General features: G+C 43.2%; 1 protein-coding gene across 4 annotated transcripts in view; it reads left to right on the top strand.

Annotated features, from left to right (window-relative positions):
* Positions 1–15,506, top strand: part of LOC105475172 (zinc finger protein 366) — a 75,299-nt gene extending 59,793 nt beyond the window's left edge. Inside the window, exons 4-8 of one of the 4 annotated variants that reach the window (XR_011624931.1) lie at positions 119–293; positions 3,278–4,058; positions 11,060–11,212; positions 11,357–11,651; positions 13,760–15,506. Coding sequence is in view for 2 of the 4 variants with exons in the window: in XM_071098824.1 (XP_070954925.1) it covers positions 119–293; positions 3,278–3,813 (711 nt within the window). In the remaining 2 variants the exon portion in view is untranslated. Of the gene's footprint in view, positions 1–118; positions 294–3,277; positions 7,816–11,059; positions 11,213–11,356; positions 11,652–13,759 lie in introns of those variants that run through there. The other 3 variants (XR_011624932.1, XM_071098824.1, XM_011730205.3) reach the window with 3 other exon arrangements.
* Positions 15,507–16,399: the final 893 nt, after the last annotated feature.

The raw sequence follows: 16,399 nt of genomic DNA on the forward strand, positions 1-16,399 counted from the left end.
GCAAGTAGATTAAAATGTCAAGGTCCAAACAAAGTAGAAGCGGTATCTGTGCTCCAGGGGCCTGGATGGGGCTTCACTCAGGCAGAGTAACCTGTGTTCTCATTCCCATCTTTGACAGCTTTGTGGGAAGGAGTTCAACCGGATGCACAACCTGATGGGCCACATGCACCTGCACTCGGACAGCAAACCCTTCAAGTGCCTCTATTGCCCAAGCAAATTCACCCTGAAGGGGAACCTGACACGCCACATGAAAGTCAAGCACGGAGTCATGGAGCGGGGCCTTCATTCCCAAGGTAATCACTCTTCTGGGAAGCCCCGCGAGTCAGTCCAGTGGACAGCAAATGGGAGCTGAGTTCATTTTATGGGGCATTACCTTGAGGGTTACTCTTGTCAAGACCACAGCAGAGTAGCAGGAGTAGCCTTCTAATGTTACTAGAAAAAAGTCTCATGCTAATTTCTGAAGGTAGTAAGTACAAGTGAATTAGAGTAAATAGGACTGTAATCATGATGCCAGTTGGTACCATTATTGGTTCCTTTGTTCCAGACACTACATCAGGTGCCTTGTCGCTAATATTCATGGCAACTCCAGGCTGGAAGAACTTCTATTATTTCTATTTTACAGTGGGGCAATGAAGGCTTCAAGAGATCAGTTTGCCCAAAGTTGCTCTGCTGAAAAGTGGCAGAGTCAAGATTTGAACCTAGGCCTTTCTGACTCTGCAGACTTTATTGTACCCACTTCATGGCATTGCTGTGAATGGGAATGCAATTTTTCTTTCCTTTTTAGAAAACAGATGTGCAAGCCCTACTGTTAGCAGAACTATGTTGGTAGCAGGCTAGGTGTTTCCTACTTGTTCATGACCAGACACACCCAGGGACAATTTTCCTGCTTGGTAGGTAGGGCTGATTGGCCCATATGCAGAGCCGGGGTTTACACCTCCCCCACTGAGTCCTCACTGAACTAATGAAAAGTTCTTACCACCTTTACCTTCTCAGTCCCAGGGCCCTTGGGAGTGAAGAGTTTATGTTCCAGATCTACTGAATTCAGCCAGGTTGCTCCTTAATTGTCTAATCAACCAGTCCTTCAATAAACAGGCAATAAATGCCCCTGTGTCCAAAGCAGTGAACTACACGCAGCAGCAGATACTAGGGGAAGGAGACCATCTGCCCTCTAGGATGTCTGTGCATGGGGAGAGAAGACAATTTTATGTGTAATTTACAAAATCATCTTAACAGCTTTTCGGTCACTAGTATCATCAAAGCACAGGGTGAGACCCCTTAGGGACATTATTGCTTGGCCCTACAATGCCATGAAAGAGACTGTGTTATTCTTATTTTGTATAAGAGGAGACCAAGGCCTAGAGATGTTAGATAAACTGCTCAAGGTCAAACAGCAAGTCTGAAGACAAAACTGGGATTCCAACTTAATTTCTGAATCAAGCCAGTGCTCACTACCCTAGGCAGAAACATGGGGTGATTTGTTTGTGTGCTGTTTCACTCACCTCCTTACAAAAGAGATGGTCAAGTGGGTGAGCATATTCATAAATAGATACACATATGCACACACAGTGTGAAACAAAATGGTTGTAACTTTCAGGTTTTTCACAGTACCCACTGAGTTTCTAGTAACTCCTGGATCACAGGGAGCTGTGGTCACAAAACAAGAGCTGGAATTTGTTCAAAAGCCCTGAAAAAAAATGTAGTTAAAACAAAAACAATTTTGTTTTTCCTGCAAACGTTTTTCTCTTGAATTGTTCACTGAATCTCTAGTTGCCTGAGCCACTTCCCCAAGCTAGGCCTGGATTTTTCCAGAAGAAGTGAGGTTTGCTCTGTCATCAGGATGGGAGACATACAAGTCAATGAGGAGACCACACTCCATCTGAAAGCACGAACTGGTTGCCATGACTTACCCCACACTGCTGCTCAAATCCTAAAAGGCACCTAACAGCTCTGTTGTTCTGGAAAAATAACTATCAGAGGGTTGCTTTGAAAAATTTTAACAGACTTTCAACAATCTTAGTGTTTTCATCTACAAAGGGTATTAGCTTTTATTTTTCACTCTAGCTTTTGAAATCGCTCAAAAATCATTAAAAAGATCTTTCCTGTCCCCTGACAAGATTAAAGATACAGACAGTTTCATTGCCTGACAGCATCAAAAAGTGAACACAATTGAACATCATCGCCCCTACCCTTCTTTTTTGCACCCCGCTCCCAGAAGCCTGGTCTAGCTGCACCCCAGGACCCCTCCCTTGCTGTTGCTCGTCCTCAGTGTCCAGCCTGTCCCTGGAGGACTGCCTATTGACTCATCAAAGGTCAAGGTCTTAAAGATAGGATCAAATGAAACTGCCATGCTGAAAAGCCCATCCCTACAGCCCTGCAAACTGAAGCCCAAAGTGAGGCTTCCATGAATCACTGTGCCCAACAGCAGGGACACTGGTGGTCAGACACAGGAGCTGTGTGAGCTCCTCAGAGGACCTCTTCATGCCACCCCTACCCTGTCTATGAGTAGGCTGTTGGCATAGGGGCCACAGTCCTGGGGTGGTGTCTGCTGCCCCAAATGGGATATCTTTGTTTTGTTCAAGATGAAAATGCCTTTATTATTGATTTACTTTTTTTATGATAAAACGTATGCTCATGGTAAAAAATAAAACAATAGTACATTAAAAGTGAAAAGAGAATGTTTGTTAATTTTAAGATTTTGACATACTTCTTCAAGACATTTTTTGATAGAGATGGCTAGCTAGATAAAATCAGGTCTGCACTATAAATAAACACGCACACACAAACTTACATATATATTTTGTTTTTACTTAAAATACATAGCAAATATCTTTTCGTGATCATTAGTAGGTCTCCACATCACCTATGCATGGTTCACTATATGGATATATCATTATTTATTTAACCAAACCTCTATTATTAAATACAAAAATTTTTCACAGTTTGACTGTGATAAAAAATATGGTGATATGCATCCATACACGTGTTTTGTGCACCTGCCTGCCTATTTTTTCAGTTTAAATTCTCAGTAGTATAATTGCTAAGTCAAAGCTTATTTTTAAAGCTTTCGGTGGATGTTGCCAAATTCACCTTAAAGGGATTAAACCAATGTGGACACTGTCTGTGACAAGCCTCCCATGACCACATCCTTACTGGGAATGATCTATTTGTAAAATACGCAATCAGAATACATTAAACGGCCCTGGGCTGCTCCCCTTCCTCAAGGTTCCATTGCCCCAGCATTTCCTCAGGTGCATGAATTCTTACTCTGCTCTTGTAGGTCTGGGAAGGGGGAGAATCGCCCTGGCACAGACAGCCGGTGTCCTGAGGAGTCTGGAGCAGGAGGAGCCCTTTGACCTCTCTCAGAAGCACCGGGCCAAGGTGCCCACGTTCCAGTCAGACGGGGAGAGTGCCCAGGGCAGCCACTGCCACGAGGAGGAAGAGGAGGATAACTGCTACGAGGTGGAACCCTACAGCCCTGGCCTGGCACCCCAGAGCCAGCAGCTCTGCACACCCAAGGATCTGTCCACCAAGCCGGAGCATGCACCGGAGGTGCTGGAGGAAACCTGCAAGGAGGAGAAGGAGGATGCATCCAAGGAAGAATGGGAGGAGAGCAGCAAGGGCGACCTTGGGGCAGAGGGTGGCCAGGAGAGAGACTATGCAGGCAGAGATGAGTGTCTCAGCCTCAGGGCTTTTCAGAGTACCCGGCGGGGTCCCTCTTTTTCTGATTACTTATACTTCAAGCACAGAGATGAGAGTTTGAAAGAATTACTGGAGAGGAAAATGGAAAAACAAGCAGTGCTTTTAGGTATCTAAGTGGACAGTTTTAAAATTACATTTGGAAAATGAGAACGAGGCAGTTCAAATATAGCTTTCTGCATGAACTGTCATTTTCTGGAGACTGGCAAATAGTACCAATCTCTACAAATGGCTTAGACTAAATAAGCAGGGATGTAGGTAATGGAAAGCCTTCTCAGGTCATTCACGGGGCCCTTGATACCCTTCACACATGTGCAGGGTCTTCTTCAGTGGCGTTTGATGCATCGCCAGTATAATAAACTGTGAGTATTCTTCTAGATATCTAATCGTAAGCTGATGCTGAGGTGCTTTTAGAGATTCTACTTTCCTCTGATTTATATGCAATACATGGTAAATTTCTAATTGCAAAAATATGGTGCTTGAGGTGTCACCTTATTAATAACTAGGTGAATCCGTGAAGGTTATAATATTTTCCAGATAGATGAAAATAGTAGTAGTTGTATATATTAAAATAGCCTTTATTCTATAACCAAAAGTGTCAGAAATGGCACAGGAGGATGAAATGCTGAAGACAATGCTCTCGAGTAGTTGCTGCAGATATAAGGTAAAATTTCAGGAGAAGAATAATTTTGACTAAGGGAAACTGGTGACCTAGAATACTTAGATTTTCTTGTTCTATGTTGGCTGTCTTCATCAGATTGAGCATTTGGAGCATTTTTTTTTCAGATGATCTGATGATGTTCAGGGTCCTGGTTCCTCAGACAAACCCCCACTTCTCAAGCAGAGCTCCCTCCTGGAGACCATTGCTGTCTTGCTCTGAGGCCTCATGCCACATAAGACAGAGGCAGGGGCCGGGCGCAGTGGCTCATGCCTGTAATCCCAGCACTTTGGGAGGCCGAGGCAGGCAGATCACTTGAGGTCAGGAGTTTGAGACCAACCTGGCCAACGTGGTGAAACCCCATCTCTACTAAAAATACAAAATTTAGTCAGGCGTGATGGCGGATGCCTGTAGTTCCAGCTACTCAGGAGGTTGAGGCAGGAGAATCGCTTGAACCCAGGAGGTGGAGGTTGCAGTGAGCTGAGATCATGCCACCGCACTACAGCCTGGGTGACAGAGTGAGTCTCTGCCTCAAAAAAAAAAAAAAAAAAAAAAAAAAGGACAGATGCAGGAAGAGTTGTCACCAGTGACCAGGGGGTTTCTCCTCAGAGCTAGAGCTGGGGGGTGACCTCAGAGAATTCTCCCAGAAATCTACCTCTGACTTATTTGGGTTACTAGAATAGTTGACAGCTAATCATAAGTAAAGAAAACTCTGGACTATGTTCTCAGTGCTGGCTGTACATTAGAATAATCTGGGGTGACCTTTGAAAAAAAGACACCAAACCAAGGCCTCACCCATTAAGATTCTGATTTAATTGATCTGGAGTGGAGCCCCAGGACTGGAATTTTCCAGATTGCTCCAGGCAATTCTTACGTGCAATTTCCGAGATTGAGAAGATTGAGGGGACTAAAATAGAACTCACCATTTCTGTGGCTTCCAGGACACTTCCCAGAGACTTCATAAGTATTTCTGTTCCTAGCCTCAGACTCTTTAAGGTTGAGAACAGGAGACCTCACAATCATACTGCTGACTTAGGCCTTCAAACCTGTCTGTAAGAGCCATATGAGTGGACACACACTCTCTCTATATAGGCACACACTTTTGACATTATACTAGATGATGCCTGTGATGTTTATGGTCACTTACTATGTTGAAAAATGCATGGCTGGCCTATGGTGACTCATTATCTCTTCCCAGACTCTTGAACCATGATGCCAGTGAGTGGAAATGACTCTACTGGGTGGGATGGGCCCAGCAGGTCGGCCTTACTTAGGCACTGGCACTGAGAAAAGCAATACTGACCGGGTGTCATGTACGTGTGACTGCCCATAGCAATAACCCTCTGGTACTGTGTCTGTTTATGTAAAAACCTCTTGTTTGGTAGTTTTGACTCTTATTTGTAGAGCTAGGTACTGGTTATTATTGTGCTTCATCCTATCCCAGACTTCCCAATACATTCCTTTAGAAGACATGTCCATCTCCAACTGTTGGAGGCTGGCCTTTTCTGTAGGCCAAGGTTTGCTTCATTAGCCCCACCTGGTTGTCATCACTCACCTGTGTGTTGTGTCCATCTCTGACCCATTTCCCCTGCCATCTTGCCTAAAGCTTCTCCTGTCAGACTCCCCACCACCATGAAGTGCTAAGAGTACTGTGTCCTGAGGTAAGGGCACCTGCAACGGAGATGGTGAAGAGAAGACTGTGGGTTTTTGTGGTTACAAGCACAACTCTGGGTCAAAAACCCATTCCAAGTCCTCAGAGGGGCAAGTCTCTTCCACTCATTATTAATATAGCTCATCAGTGCCTCTGATGAAATTGCCCAGGAGGCTGGCAGACTGGCCTGGGAGGCTTCTAGCTCTTAGGGTTCAGTTACACATTTATTCACACTGTGGCCATGTGTTGAGGACCTACTACGTGCTGTGTTTGACCACATGTCCTGCAGAATGCCATTTGGTTCTGAGTATGCCTGGCTGGAATGGGAACCAGGAAATTCTAGAGTAACAGGCTCTATTCCTTTCCAACCAAAACAAACCACATGGGAATGTTTGAGGGACCAGTTAATGTTGAGATGGAGAGAGTATGGTCTAGAATGGTGGTTTTCAGATTGTGTTTTGAGGAGCCGGAGGTCATCTTTAGGCCTCTGAAGAGTGGTAGGGAGAGGAGAAACTCTCAACTCCCACACCCACCTCACTCCAAGCAGCTCAAGTTCCATCTGATTTATATGTTAGCATTCTAAATAAAATTTTATTTGGAGGGAGTAAAAAGGTCTAGGAGAAATAAAAACAATTTGTTATGGAGTGTATTCCAGTGCCTGTTTTCAGTTGTTGACTCTGGGCATAAGACACTTAATTAGATCTAACCTAATGGTTAATACAGAATTAACCTTCTGAGCACCAAGGCTAAAACCTTGGTTTTGTATGCTGTTGAGTGACCAACATCCTGGTTTGCCTAGGATGATCCTGGTTTAGACCTGTTGTCCCAGGATAATTATTCAAGTGTCACCTTAATTCTCAAAAGTATTCCAGTATAGGTGAGAAATTACATGAACACCTTATGCATGAGCACAGAGTTAAGGGAAGGGTTGGCCAACCTTGCCTAATGAGCTGATGAACCAGAAGGCAAGCCTTGAAGGAGAGTCCATGTGGGCCATCTCAGAGAACTAAGGGATGAAGCCTTCCAAGATTACCAGCATTCCAAAACCAGAATATCACATTGTGAGACTCGGAAAATAGGTCACTACCAAATGCTTTCCAGCCTTTTGACCACTGTCACTTTGAACCAATCAATGGACCAGCCAAGTGGCATATTTTTCTTTTATTCTTTTTATTCTTTCCTATGATTAACCCTCATGTTGCCTTTCAATTCCTCTTTCTCTCTCTTTTTAAAAATTTGACTCCCCATTGGCCATGAGACTGAGGCTGACCTTTCATGAACCCACGAGAGTAACTGGTATATTTGTATATGAGTAGTTGCATGAGAAAGCTCAATGTGCATACTGTATTTATTAAGCCCTGAAGGCATTTAATAAAATATTAACATGGTGTTTTGAATTATGATCTTTGTCTGCTTTGCTGGAACAAAATATAACAGAGCTAACATTTGAAATCCTTCTCATATTTGGACAACATTACATCAAATGTTGATTTTGTACAGAACCCTAGCTTGCTATTTAAAAACTAAAACTCTAAGTATATAGCAGCCCAAGTTGTGAATATTGCTTTCTGCTTCACTGAAAAAGCAGTTTACCTGAAAAGAACATGTAACCTATATTTTGTTAATTTAAGCAAATAAAGACATGTTGAAAAAACTGAGTTAATTATTTGCAGATACCTGAAATTTTGCAAGGTAGCTGCCATTGTCAACATATCACTCCTGCCATTATACCCTTGGCCAGGGTGGTTCCCAGTGCTTGGCTCCTCAGCCCCAGGAATACAAGTGTGTTTGATTCTCCCTCCCTCAGGGCTTCAGAAAGAGATGAATGAATTCCAATCCATCTGCAGGAAGGTGACATCTTCCTCATCCTGTTGCCCTTTCCTATTCAGAAAAAAATTATTCTGGAAGGATGTCACAGGCAAGTGGGAGGTGAAGGCAGGATTGTCTCATTCTGCCTCACATTCTTTGTAAAATGAAGTTCAACAAAAAGGCAGTAGATGCTATAAGCAAAAGCTCAAATTCTGCTCCCAGGTGGCCTGTGTTCAAAGTGTTCAAAGCCCAGCTTTCCCACTTCCAATCTTTGGGACCTGAGACCAGTTCATGAACCACTTGTGCCTCATTTCCTTATCTGTAAGATGGGACTAGGAACTCTACCTTTTTCACTGGGTTGTTGAAATGACTTAAAACATGCAAGACACTTGGAATGTGCTGGGCTCATGGTGATGCTCTGTTAAGAATTAGGCACTGCAAGGCTGGGCACGGTGGCTCACGCCTGTAATCCCCGCACTCTGGGAGGCCTAGGTGGGCAGATCACAAGGTCAAGAGATCGAGGCCAGCCTGGCCAACATGGTGAAACCTTGTCTCTACTAAAAATACAAAAATTAGCTGGGCGTGGTGGTGCGTGCCTGTAGTCCCAACTACTCAGAAGGCTGAGGCAGGAGAATTGCTTGAACCTGGGAGGCGGAGGTTGCAGTGAGCTGAGATCGCACCACTGCACTCCAGCCTGGCAACAGAGCAAGACTCCATCTAAAAAAAAAAAAAAATTAGGCACTGCGATTGTCAACAATGTGGCCAGAAGACTGAGCACTCAGCTTCCCATCCTCAACAGAAACCTCACAAAGTTGTGTCAGCACAGGGGACTGTCCATTCCTGGGGAGCTTCCCTTTAAAACAGCAAAACTGCAGCACATATTGAACACTGTGATAGGCCAAGCACTGTGCCAGGTGGTTTACATACTCGCAAACATTATCCCTATTTTACCAAGAAGGAAATGGAAGTCCAGGAGAGTGAAATAACTTGCCCCAAATTACCTAGTTGGCAACTTACTCCTTTGTCTGTAGCAGGTAAAGCATATAGCCTATAGCATGTTGGGTTCTCCGGAAGCAGATGCTGAGACAAATTTGGATGGAAGCTACTTATCAAGGATGAATACCAGTAGGAAGAGGGAAGAGGAAAGAAAGGTTGAGCAGAGGGAGAAAGCAACCTGCAGTGCAGCCCTAACAAAGCCTCAGCTACTGTGGTGGGCAGCTCTGGGGGCAAATGTTGCCCATCAGAGTTATGCCAATTTGAACAGAAATGTCCATTCCTCTACACCCCTGCCTGGTTCAGTCACCAGATGTGGGCTTCCCCAGAAAAGGTGTGACTCTCTGCAGCTGGGCCAGACCCTGAGGGAGCTGGCAGCTGGAGGCTGTCTGCCAACTGCACTCTCATAACTCGGATGCAAGTACTTCCTTGAAGAGAGACTGCTCATCTCTGCCTCACCCCAGTCCACTTATTAATGCACATTCATGAAGCATCTCCTGCAGGTTCCAGTGGGCTTCTCTTCCTGATTGAATTAGAAGAGAAGGTGAGCACAAATTTCAGCCCCTACAGCTGCAATGAGTCTAGGGACCAAAAGTGATACTCATTTTCTCTTTCTCCATTACCCAGTCTAGACTCTCCTCACCATCAGATACCACCTCTGGCAGTCTTGGTGGCTTTCCTAGTGATTTCATCCAGGTTCTCATCTGCAAGAGGTCTGAGCCCTTGTCACCATGCTACTATGGACTGAATGTTTGTGTCCCTCCAAAATTCATATTTTGAAACCATAATCCCCAATGTGATGGTGTTTGGAGATAGGGTCTTTGGGAGGCAATTAGGTTTGGATTAAGTTATGTATGGGGCCCTCATGATCTGATTAGTGCCCTTAGAGGAAGAGGAGGAGACTAGGCCTTCTCTCTCTCTCCCATGTGAGAAGGTAGCAATGCAGCTGTCTGCAAACCAGGAACAAAGCCCTTACCAGACATTTATTCTGCCTGCACCTTGATCTGCACTTCCCAACCTCCAGAACTGTGAGAAATAGATGTTTTTTCTTTTAGCCGCAGAATGAGATTGCTGTGCCTGTTCATTTAACATCACAAGTAGGCCAGGAAGTACCAAATGAGCCTAAGTAGGTCGTTAGGTTCCACACTATACTTCCTGGCCCACTCTGTAACAACAGCCCTACTTCCTCCTGATGATCAGGTCAATCACCTCTGCCAAGATGGTGACTCCTCTCCTTGTCTTCTGCACCCTGGAGGCAAGGAACAAAAGTGTCTGCAGCTGTAGCTTATAATTTAATGATACTCTTGCTATGTTCCAAGGTGAAAGTGTACCATCTTTGAGGATGGAAGTTTCTAACCTTGCAGAGCCCAGAGTTATGTGATAAGAAGTACAACACCCCCCCACCGCCCCGGGCAACCCGCCAATCACCCCAGAGTGTTATTGGGATTGATGGCAAGTGGGACCACTCCCATTTCCACTCCTGGTCCCTGGACCTATGCAGTCTTTCTATTGGTACTTAGCACCATATAAAAGTATTTGATTCAATTATATACCAGAGGGTGGCACCCCATCCTTCCAGAGTATTTCCTCCAAGAAGCACCGTAGGGAGCTAGCCACTTCTGGGTGGTGCATATTTGATATGATCAGTAGATCCTGTGGCCAGGGCTCATTTCTAAACCTCAGTTACTATAAGCTGAAGGTCATGGCTTGATGCGATGTTATATAGGATTCTGTGCCAACATAGCAAGCATTCCATAACCCCATCCCTTGCATAGTAGTGCTGGCTAAGTTCCCACGAGCAGGAAAGCAAACATATACTCAGAGTATGTGTCTATGCCTGTAATAAGGAACCACTGGCCCCTCAGGATGAAACGAGCTCATTGGAGACAACATCTTACCAAGTGACTGACTGGTTTTCTTGAGCAACAGTGTCATATTAGAAGCCCATCACCAGTCCTCATGGCTGGCATGTTGGATATTTAGCAGTGGTAGCAGCTAGATCAACCTTTGTAAATGCAGTTCTTGCTGCTGGACCTGTGTGTAATCTCTACCAGTGTGGCTACTTTGTTCACGTGTTCTTTGCTCCAGCACTGGGGTGGCTAAAGTCAACTGGTGAGGTCATTTTTGTCTGCTGGGTTATTTAATGTCTATTCCATGGTAGATGCTATCTAATGATGTGTATTAACATGTGATATAAAGATTTTCCTACTTTGTGTTCACTCTCATATGTCTATCCACATACTCTACCCTAGACTGAGAATAATAGTGAATGCCTACTTTAAGTAAGATGGTGAAGAATTGCCTTTCTGAGGAAGTGAAATTTAATTTGAGAACTGAAGTAGAGAAGAAACAGGCCAGGGAAAGAGGGAAGAGCATTCCAGATGGAGCAGACGGCAGATGCAAAGGTCCTGTGAGATACGTATATGTGTGTGTGTGTATATATATATACGTGTGTGTTTGTGTGTGTATGTGTATATATATATATAATGGCCGGTTTAACAATTCATTGTATTAAGCATTTTGGCAAATAATTTTGTTTCTTCTTCTAGGAAACTGGTATCAACCTTGTATCAACTGAGGGGATAGATAAGGTAAAATCTATTCATCATCTTCGACCTGCACAGACTGTTGCTGTGTCATTTATCATTGCTGAAGGATAGCTTCCCTTCCAACCTGCGGCAAGTCTAGTGAAGAAAACAGTTTCACTTGGAATGGCAGGTTACCCAACTCAGGACAATATTTAAAATTCTCAGCAGTGGTTTTCCAAGAGTGTCTACATACAGGATTGAGTCGATTACCTCTTTTCACCCCTTAAGACAGTGTGGTAGAGCACAGCAGGACAGGGTGAGTGCTGCAAGGTGAGGCTAACATAGAAAGCCATTGAGAAAGGAGGTGAAATAATGAGATTCAGTTTTTTTGAAAGTTCATTCTGACTATAGTGTATAGGGTTGGAAGAAAGCCAGGATGATGCTGGAACACCATCAAAAGGCAGTTTCCATAATCTCTGAGAGATAATACTGGCCTAGATTAAGGAGGTAGCAAATAATTTAGAAATGAATGGTTCAAAATCTGGCGTGGATGTCCAATGGACTTGTTATACTGAAGGTAAATTGTAATAAGATGCATATTTTTCTAAGTTCAAAATAAAATGCCACTTGATATAAAGTCCATCTCCTCACAATGACTGAAGGGATCAATTAGATTTTGATGCTGTCATAAAAACCATGCTTTTCATTTAGTTGGCAGGAGGGCATATTTACTGAGTAATGTATGTAAAACTAAGTCCATCTGGTTTCTCTCAGTTTTGCCTACATTACAACTGGTGAAGAAGTAAATAGTCCAGACTGAGGAAGGCAATGAGGCTTCTCAGACGCAGATTCTGGGAAGAAATGACAGAATAACAATGCCAAATGAACACGGAGTTGGAAGATCAGAAAAGTAACAGAAAGGCTAGAATTTCAAGACCATCATGTGAGGCTGCAGAGTCCTTTTCATCTCCATAGACCTTGAGGACATCTTTGATGCAGCCAATAAAATAATACACCCATGAACATGAACTTGCACAAAGAGTTAACCATCTCTATTGTTTTTATTCACTATATGGAGTCCAAACACATTTCCATTTTTAAAATGCAGCTCTCAAAGGATGACAGTCCAGTTATCTGGAAAATTTTATCTAGTGATCATCTTAGTTAGCAATGGTGTAGAAAAAATGAGATATTGTCACATTTTAAGTCCCAAAGTTAACTGGCCCATGGCACCACTGATAGCACCTTAAGAAGAAACAAGAAAACAAAAACATGTGGAAGGAATTTGTTCCTGCCCTTAAGGAACACACTGTTCTTAGCTGGCCTGCTGAAGCTGGCAGGAACATGGCTAATGATTTCTGAAATCTCCTTTCTCCAAATCTCCAAGGCCTTAAAGCTAAAAATCTCTGTCCTGTGAAAACCCAGGTGTGAACACAGCCTGGTTCCCTGAAGCTCTGTAGCATTTCTTTTTCTTTTTTTCTTTTTTTTTTTTTTTTTCTTTTTTAACATCAGAGCTGAGCCAAGAGTAACTTCCATTCCCATTAAAAACTCACTCTGCAAGTGGAGGAAGACATGCTCATTTGATAGCTGGGGAGTGACCCTTATGGGGTCCCTGGGGACCCAGTATCAGTGGCGCTCACTGTTTCCTCTTCCCTGGATGCAACAATATATTAAGGGAGAAAACAAAAAAAGAGGAGGTTGGCTCTTTTCATGATTTTCCTTTTTAATTTTTGTTGAAAATGGAACAGTGTTCTCTTGATCCTTCAAACAAATGGAGGGGAAGTGGAAGCCCAAAAGGTTCTCTTACGTTCCCCAGAGAGGGTGGCTGTGTTTGTAGTGTGATGTGGGAAAGTCCTTGTGTATCTGCTGCATTGTCATGGGGTACCAATGTGATTTGCAGTAGGAAGTGTGGGATGAATAGAATTTTTATGTAAGAGAAAGTGATGGAGCCACATTCTTTGAATCAAAGATCTCCATTTGCCCTTCATCTCTAAGACGTGCTTCCCCTGATGCCACCCCTTATCTTTATTAGCCGATGAGAAAAAAACCTAAGAGTGCTCTCTGAGCCTGACCCAAACAACAAGTCCAAGCAGAACTCCTTGCTACTCAGAATGCACTTGGGCAATGAAAGTGAGAGAGGGAGGGTACTTGGCAGGACATGCCAGAGGTCACACAGGCAATGTGAAGGGGAGGCGGAGGGCTGTTACAATTTCTGGCATCATACCTAAAGAATCATTTTAAATGGACATTTGAAATACACCGTGTGACTCTTTTCACAGAGTGGATCTTAATAAACAAATGGTCTTTGGAGGAAAATGGATAGATATATTAAGAGACATCAAAAAGGATTACAAAGATAGTGCTTTCAGTTTAGAAATTCATCATATTAAGCATGCTGGCAAATGGTTTTGTTTCTTCTTCTAGAATGTAGCAGTAAAGAAACTGGTCTCTCCTGTGTCAAATGAGGCAAGATCTATTCATCATTCTGGACTTGCAGAAACAATTGCTGTGTCATTTATCATTGCTGAAGGACAGCTTCCCTTCCAAACTGTGGCAAGTCTAGCGAAGAAAACAGCTTCACTTGGAATGGCGAGTTATTCGAGTCAGAATAATATTTCAAATCTTCAGCAGTGGTTTTACAAGACTGTATACATACGGCATGGAGTCAATTGCCTCTTCTCCCTCCTTAAAAACCAATTGAAAATAAAAGAAATATAAAATCCCCAGTAACGGCAAAGTCCTTATAGAAAAAAAAAAAACAGCAAAAATCAAAGCAAAGTTATGCAGAGCCTCAGAAACAGATAATTACAACGTTAGCCTCCCCAAGGACATTCAAAAAACATTCGTCAGGTATACTGATGCATCTCTCTGAAGCACACTGTTAACAGGGTCTAATCCCCTTAGAAGTCACTCTAAGCCCCTCTCTGAAGACACAGGTGATTTTGTGGATTTCAAATGGCTTTATTTCCAAAAGCTCCATATGCCTCCATGCTATTAATCTCCTTACCTTCCTGCAGGGATAGTTTACTTTTGATCTCAGGTTTATCTACTCAAACGCTTTGCCTTATTCAGACTGTTAGCTCTCTGAGCAAAGGGCCTGGCTACTACTACACCATCTTCAGCAAGGTTTTAAATATACTTGTGATTGGATACAGCCGCTATCTCTTCTTCTCTTTAGAATTCCATCAGACCAAGATTGATACATGAATTTATCAGGAGAAGCCTTCAAGAGGGCCTCTACAAAATGCCTCTGTTTTAAAAGATGCATTTTTCACTATGGTTAATTAAAACTCTTTGAGGAAGAGAGGAGCTTCCAGAATGATAATATAACGATGCCTTTTCCACTATGGTTAATTAAAACTAATTAAAACTCTTCCAGAATGATAATGTAACGATGCCAGTGAAACTTCTCTCCCAGGGAGACATCTATTAAACAGGTAAAAGACAATCATTCAAAAATCTCTGGTGATTGGCCAAAGGGCTTACAACAGTTTAAGGAATATTTATTCAACAAATCTACAGAAACTCTGTAGTATCAATGAGAGGCCATGGCAATCAAGCTAGGATCTTCACCCTTCCACCTCCCCAGCTTCCAGATGGCTTATCCAGTGGGCCTGGCAGCCAGGTGGCAACTCCCACCTCCCCAGCCTATACAGACAGATCTCTCCTGGGTGGGTATCCAGGCAACAGTTCCCCCCACCCTCAGCTGCTGCTCAGTGGGGAGGAGCTGAGTGGAGAAGCTGGTGAGGAGTGTAGTCCCTCTTTCCTCGCATTTCTGTGTTTTGGTGGAGCTGTTCTAGTGGGCTCGGCTGTGCACTGTGGAAGACCTACACTGAAAGAGGTAGCAGAGCATGGCGGTGATGGTTGTACAACATTGTGTATACAATTAATCCGTTCATAGGTTTTACAACATCATCTTTATTATTGTAGAAATACAGGCTGGGTGCTGTGGCTCACGCCTGTAATCCTAGCACTTTGGGAGGCCAAGGCGGGCAGATGGCCTGAGCTCAGGAGTTCGGGACCAGCCTGAGCAACATGGTGAAACCCCTTCTCTACCAAAAATACCAAAAAAAAAAATTTAGCCGGGCGTGGCTGTGTTCTCCTGTAGTCCCAGCTACTCGGGAGGCTGAGGCAGGAGAATTGCTTGAACCTGGGAGGCCAAGGTTGCAATGAGCCAAGATCGCGCACTGCACTCCAGTCTGTGTGACAGAGCAAGATGCGGTCTCCAAAGAAAAAAAGAAAAAAGAAATATATACATAAAATAAAATTTATCATTTTAAGTATATAATTCAATGCAGTAAGTATATTCTTAATGTTGTGCACTCACCCCCACTATTTATTACCAGAAAATTTTCATTATCCCAAACAGAAACTCTGCACCCATTAAACAATAATTCCTACTATCTCTTTTCCCCAGCCCCTGGTAATCTCTATTCTACTTTCTGACTCTGAATTTGACTACTCAGGTACTCTATATAAGTGGAATTACACAGTATGTGTCCTTTATGTTAGGTTTATTTTACTAGCATAATGTTTTCAAAGTTCATGCATGTTATAGCACATGTCAGAATTTCCTTCATTTTTAAGGTTGAATAATATTTCATTATATATATTCATACTACATTTTGTTTATCCATTTATCCATCAGTGAATGTTTGGGTTGTTTCTACCTTTTGGCTGTTGTGAATAATGCTCCTATGAACATTGGGGTACAAATATTTGTTTGAGTCTCAGTTTTCAGTTCTTTCCATTTTGATTTTCAGTGTATACTGTCTTGATTCATTTTCTGCTGCTATGAAAGAATACCACAGACTGAGTAATTTATAAATAATACAAGTTTGCTTGGCTTATGGTTCTGGAGACTGGGAAGTCCAAGATTGAGGGACTAGCATCTGGTGAGGGCTTTGTTGCTGCATCGTACCATGGCAGAAGGCATCACACCATGGCAGAAGGCATCACATGGGTGAGAGAGAGAAAGAGGCCAAACTCATCCTTTTATCAGGAACTCACTCCCAAGATAATGGCATTAATCCGTGTATGAGGGCAGAGTCTTCAGGACCTGAC

The sequence above is a fragment of the Macaca nemestrina genome, chromosome 6 (assembly GCF_043159975.1).
Source record: "Macaca nemestrina isolate mMacNem1 chromosome 6, mMacNem.hap1, whole genome shotgun sequence".
NCBI classification, from domain to species: domain Eukaryota; kingdom Metazoa; phylum Chordata; class Mammalia; order Primates; family Cercopithecidae; genus Macaca; species Macaca nemestrina.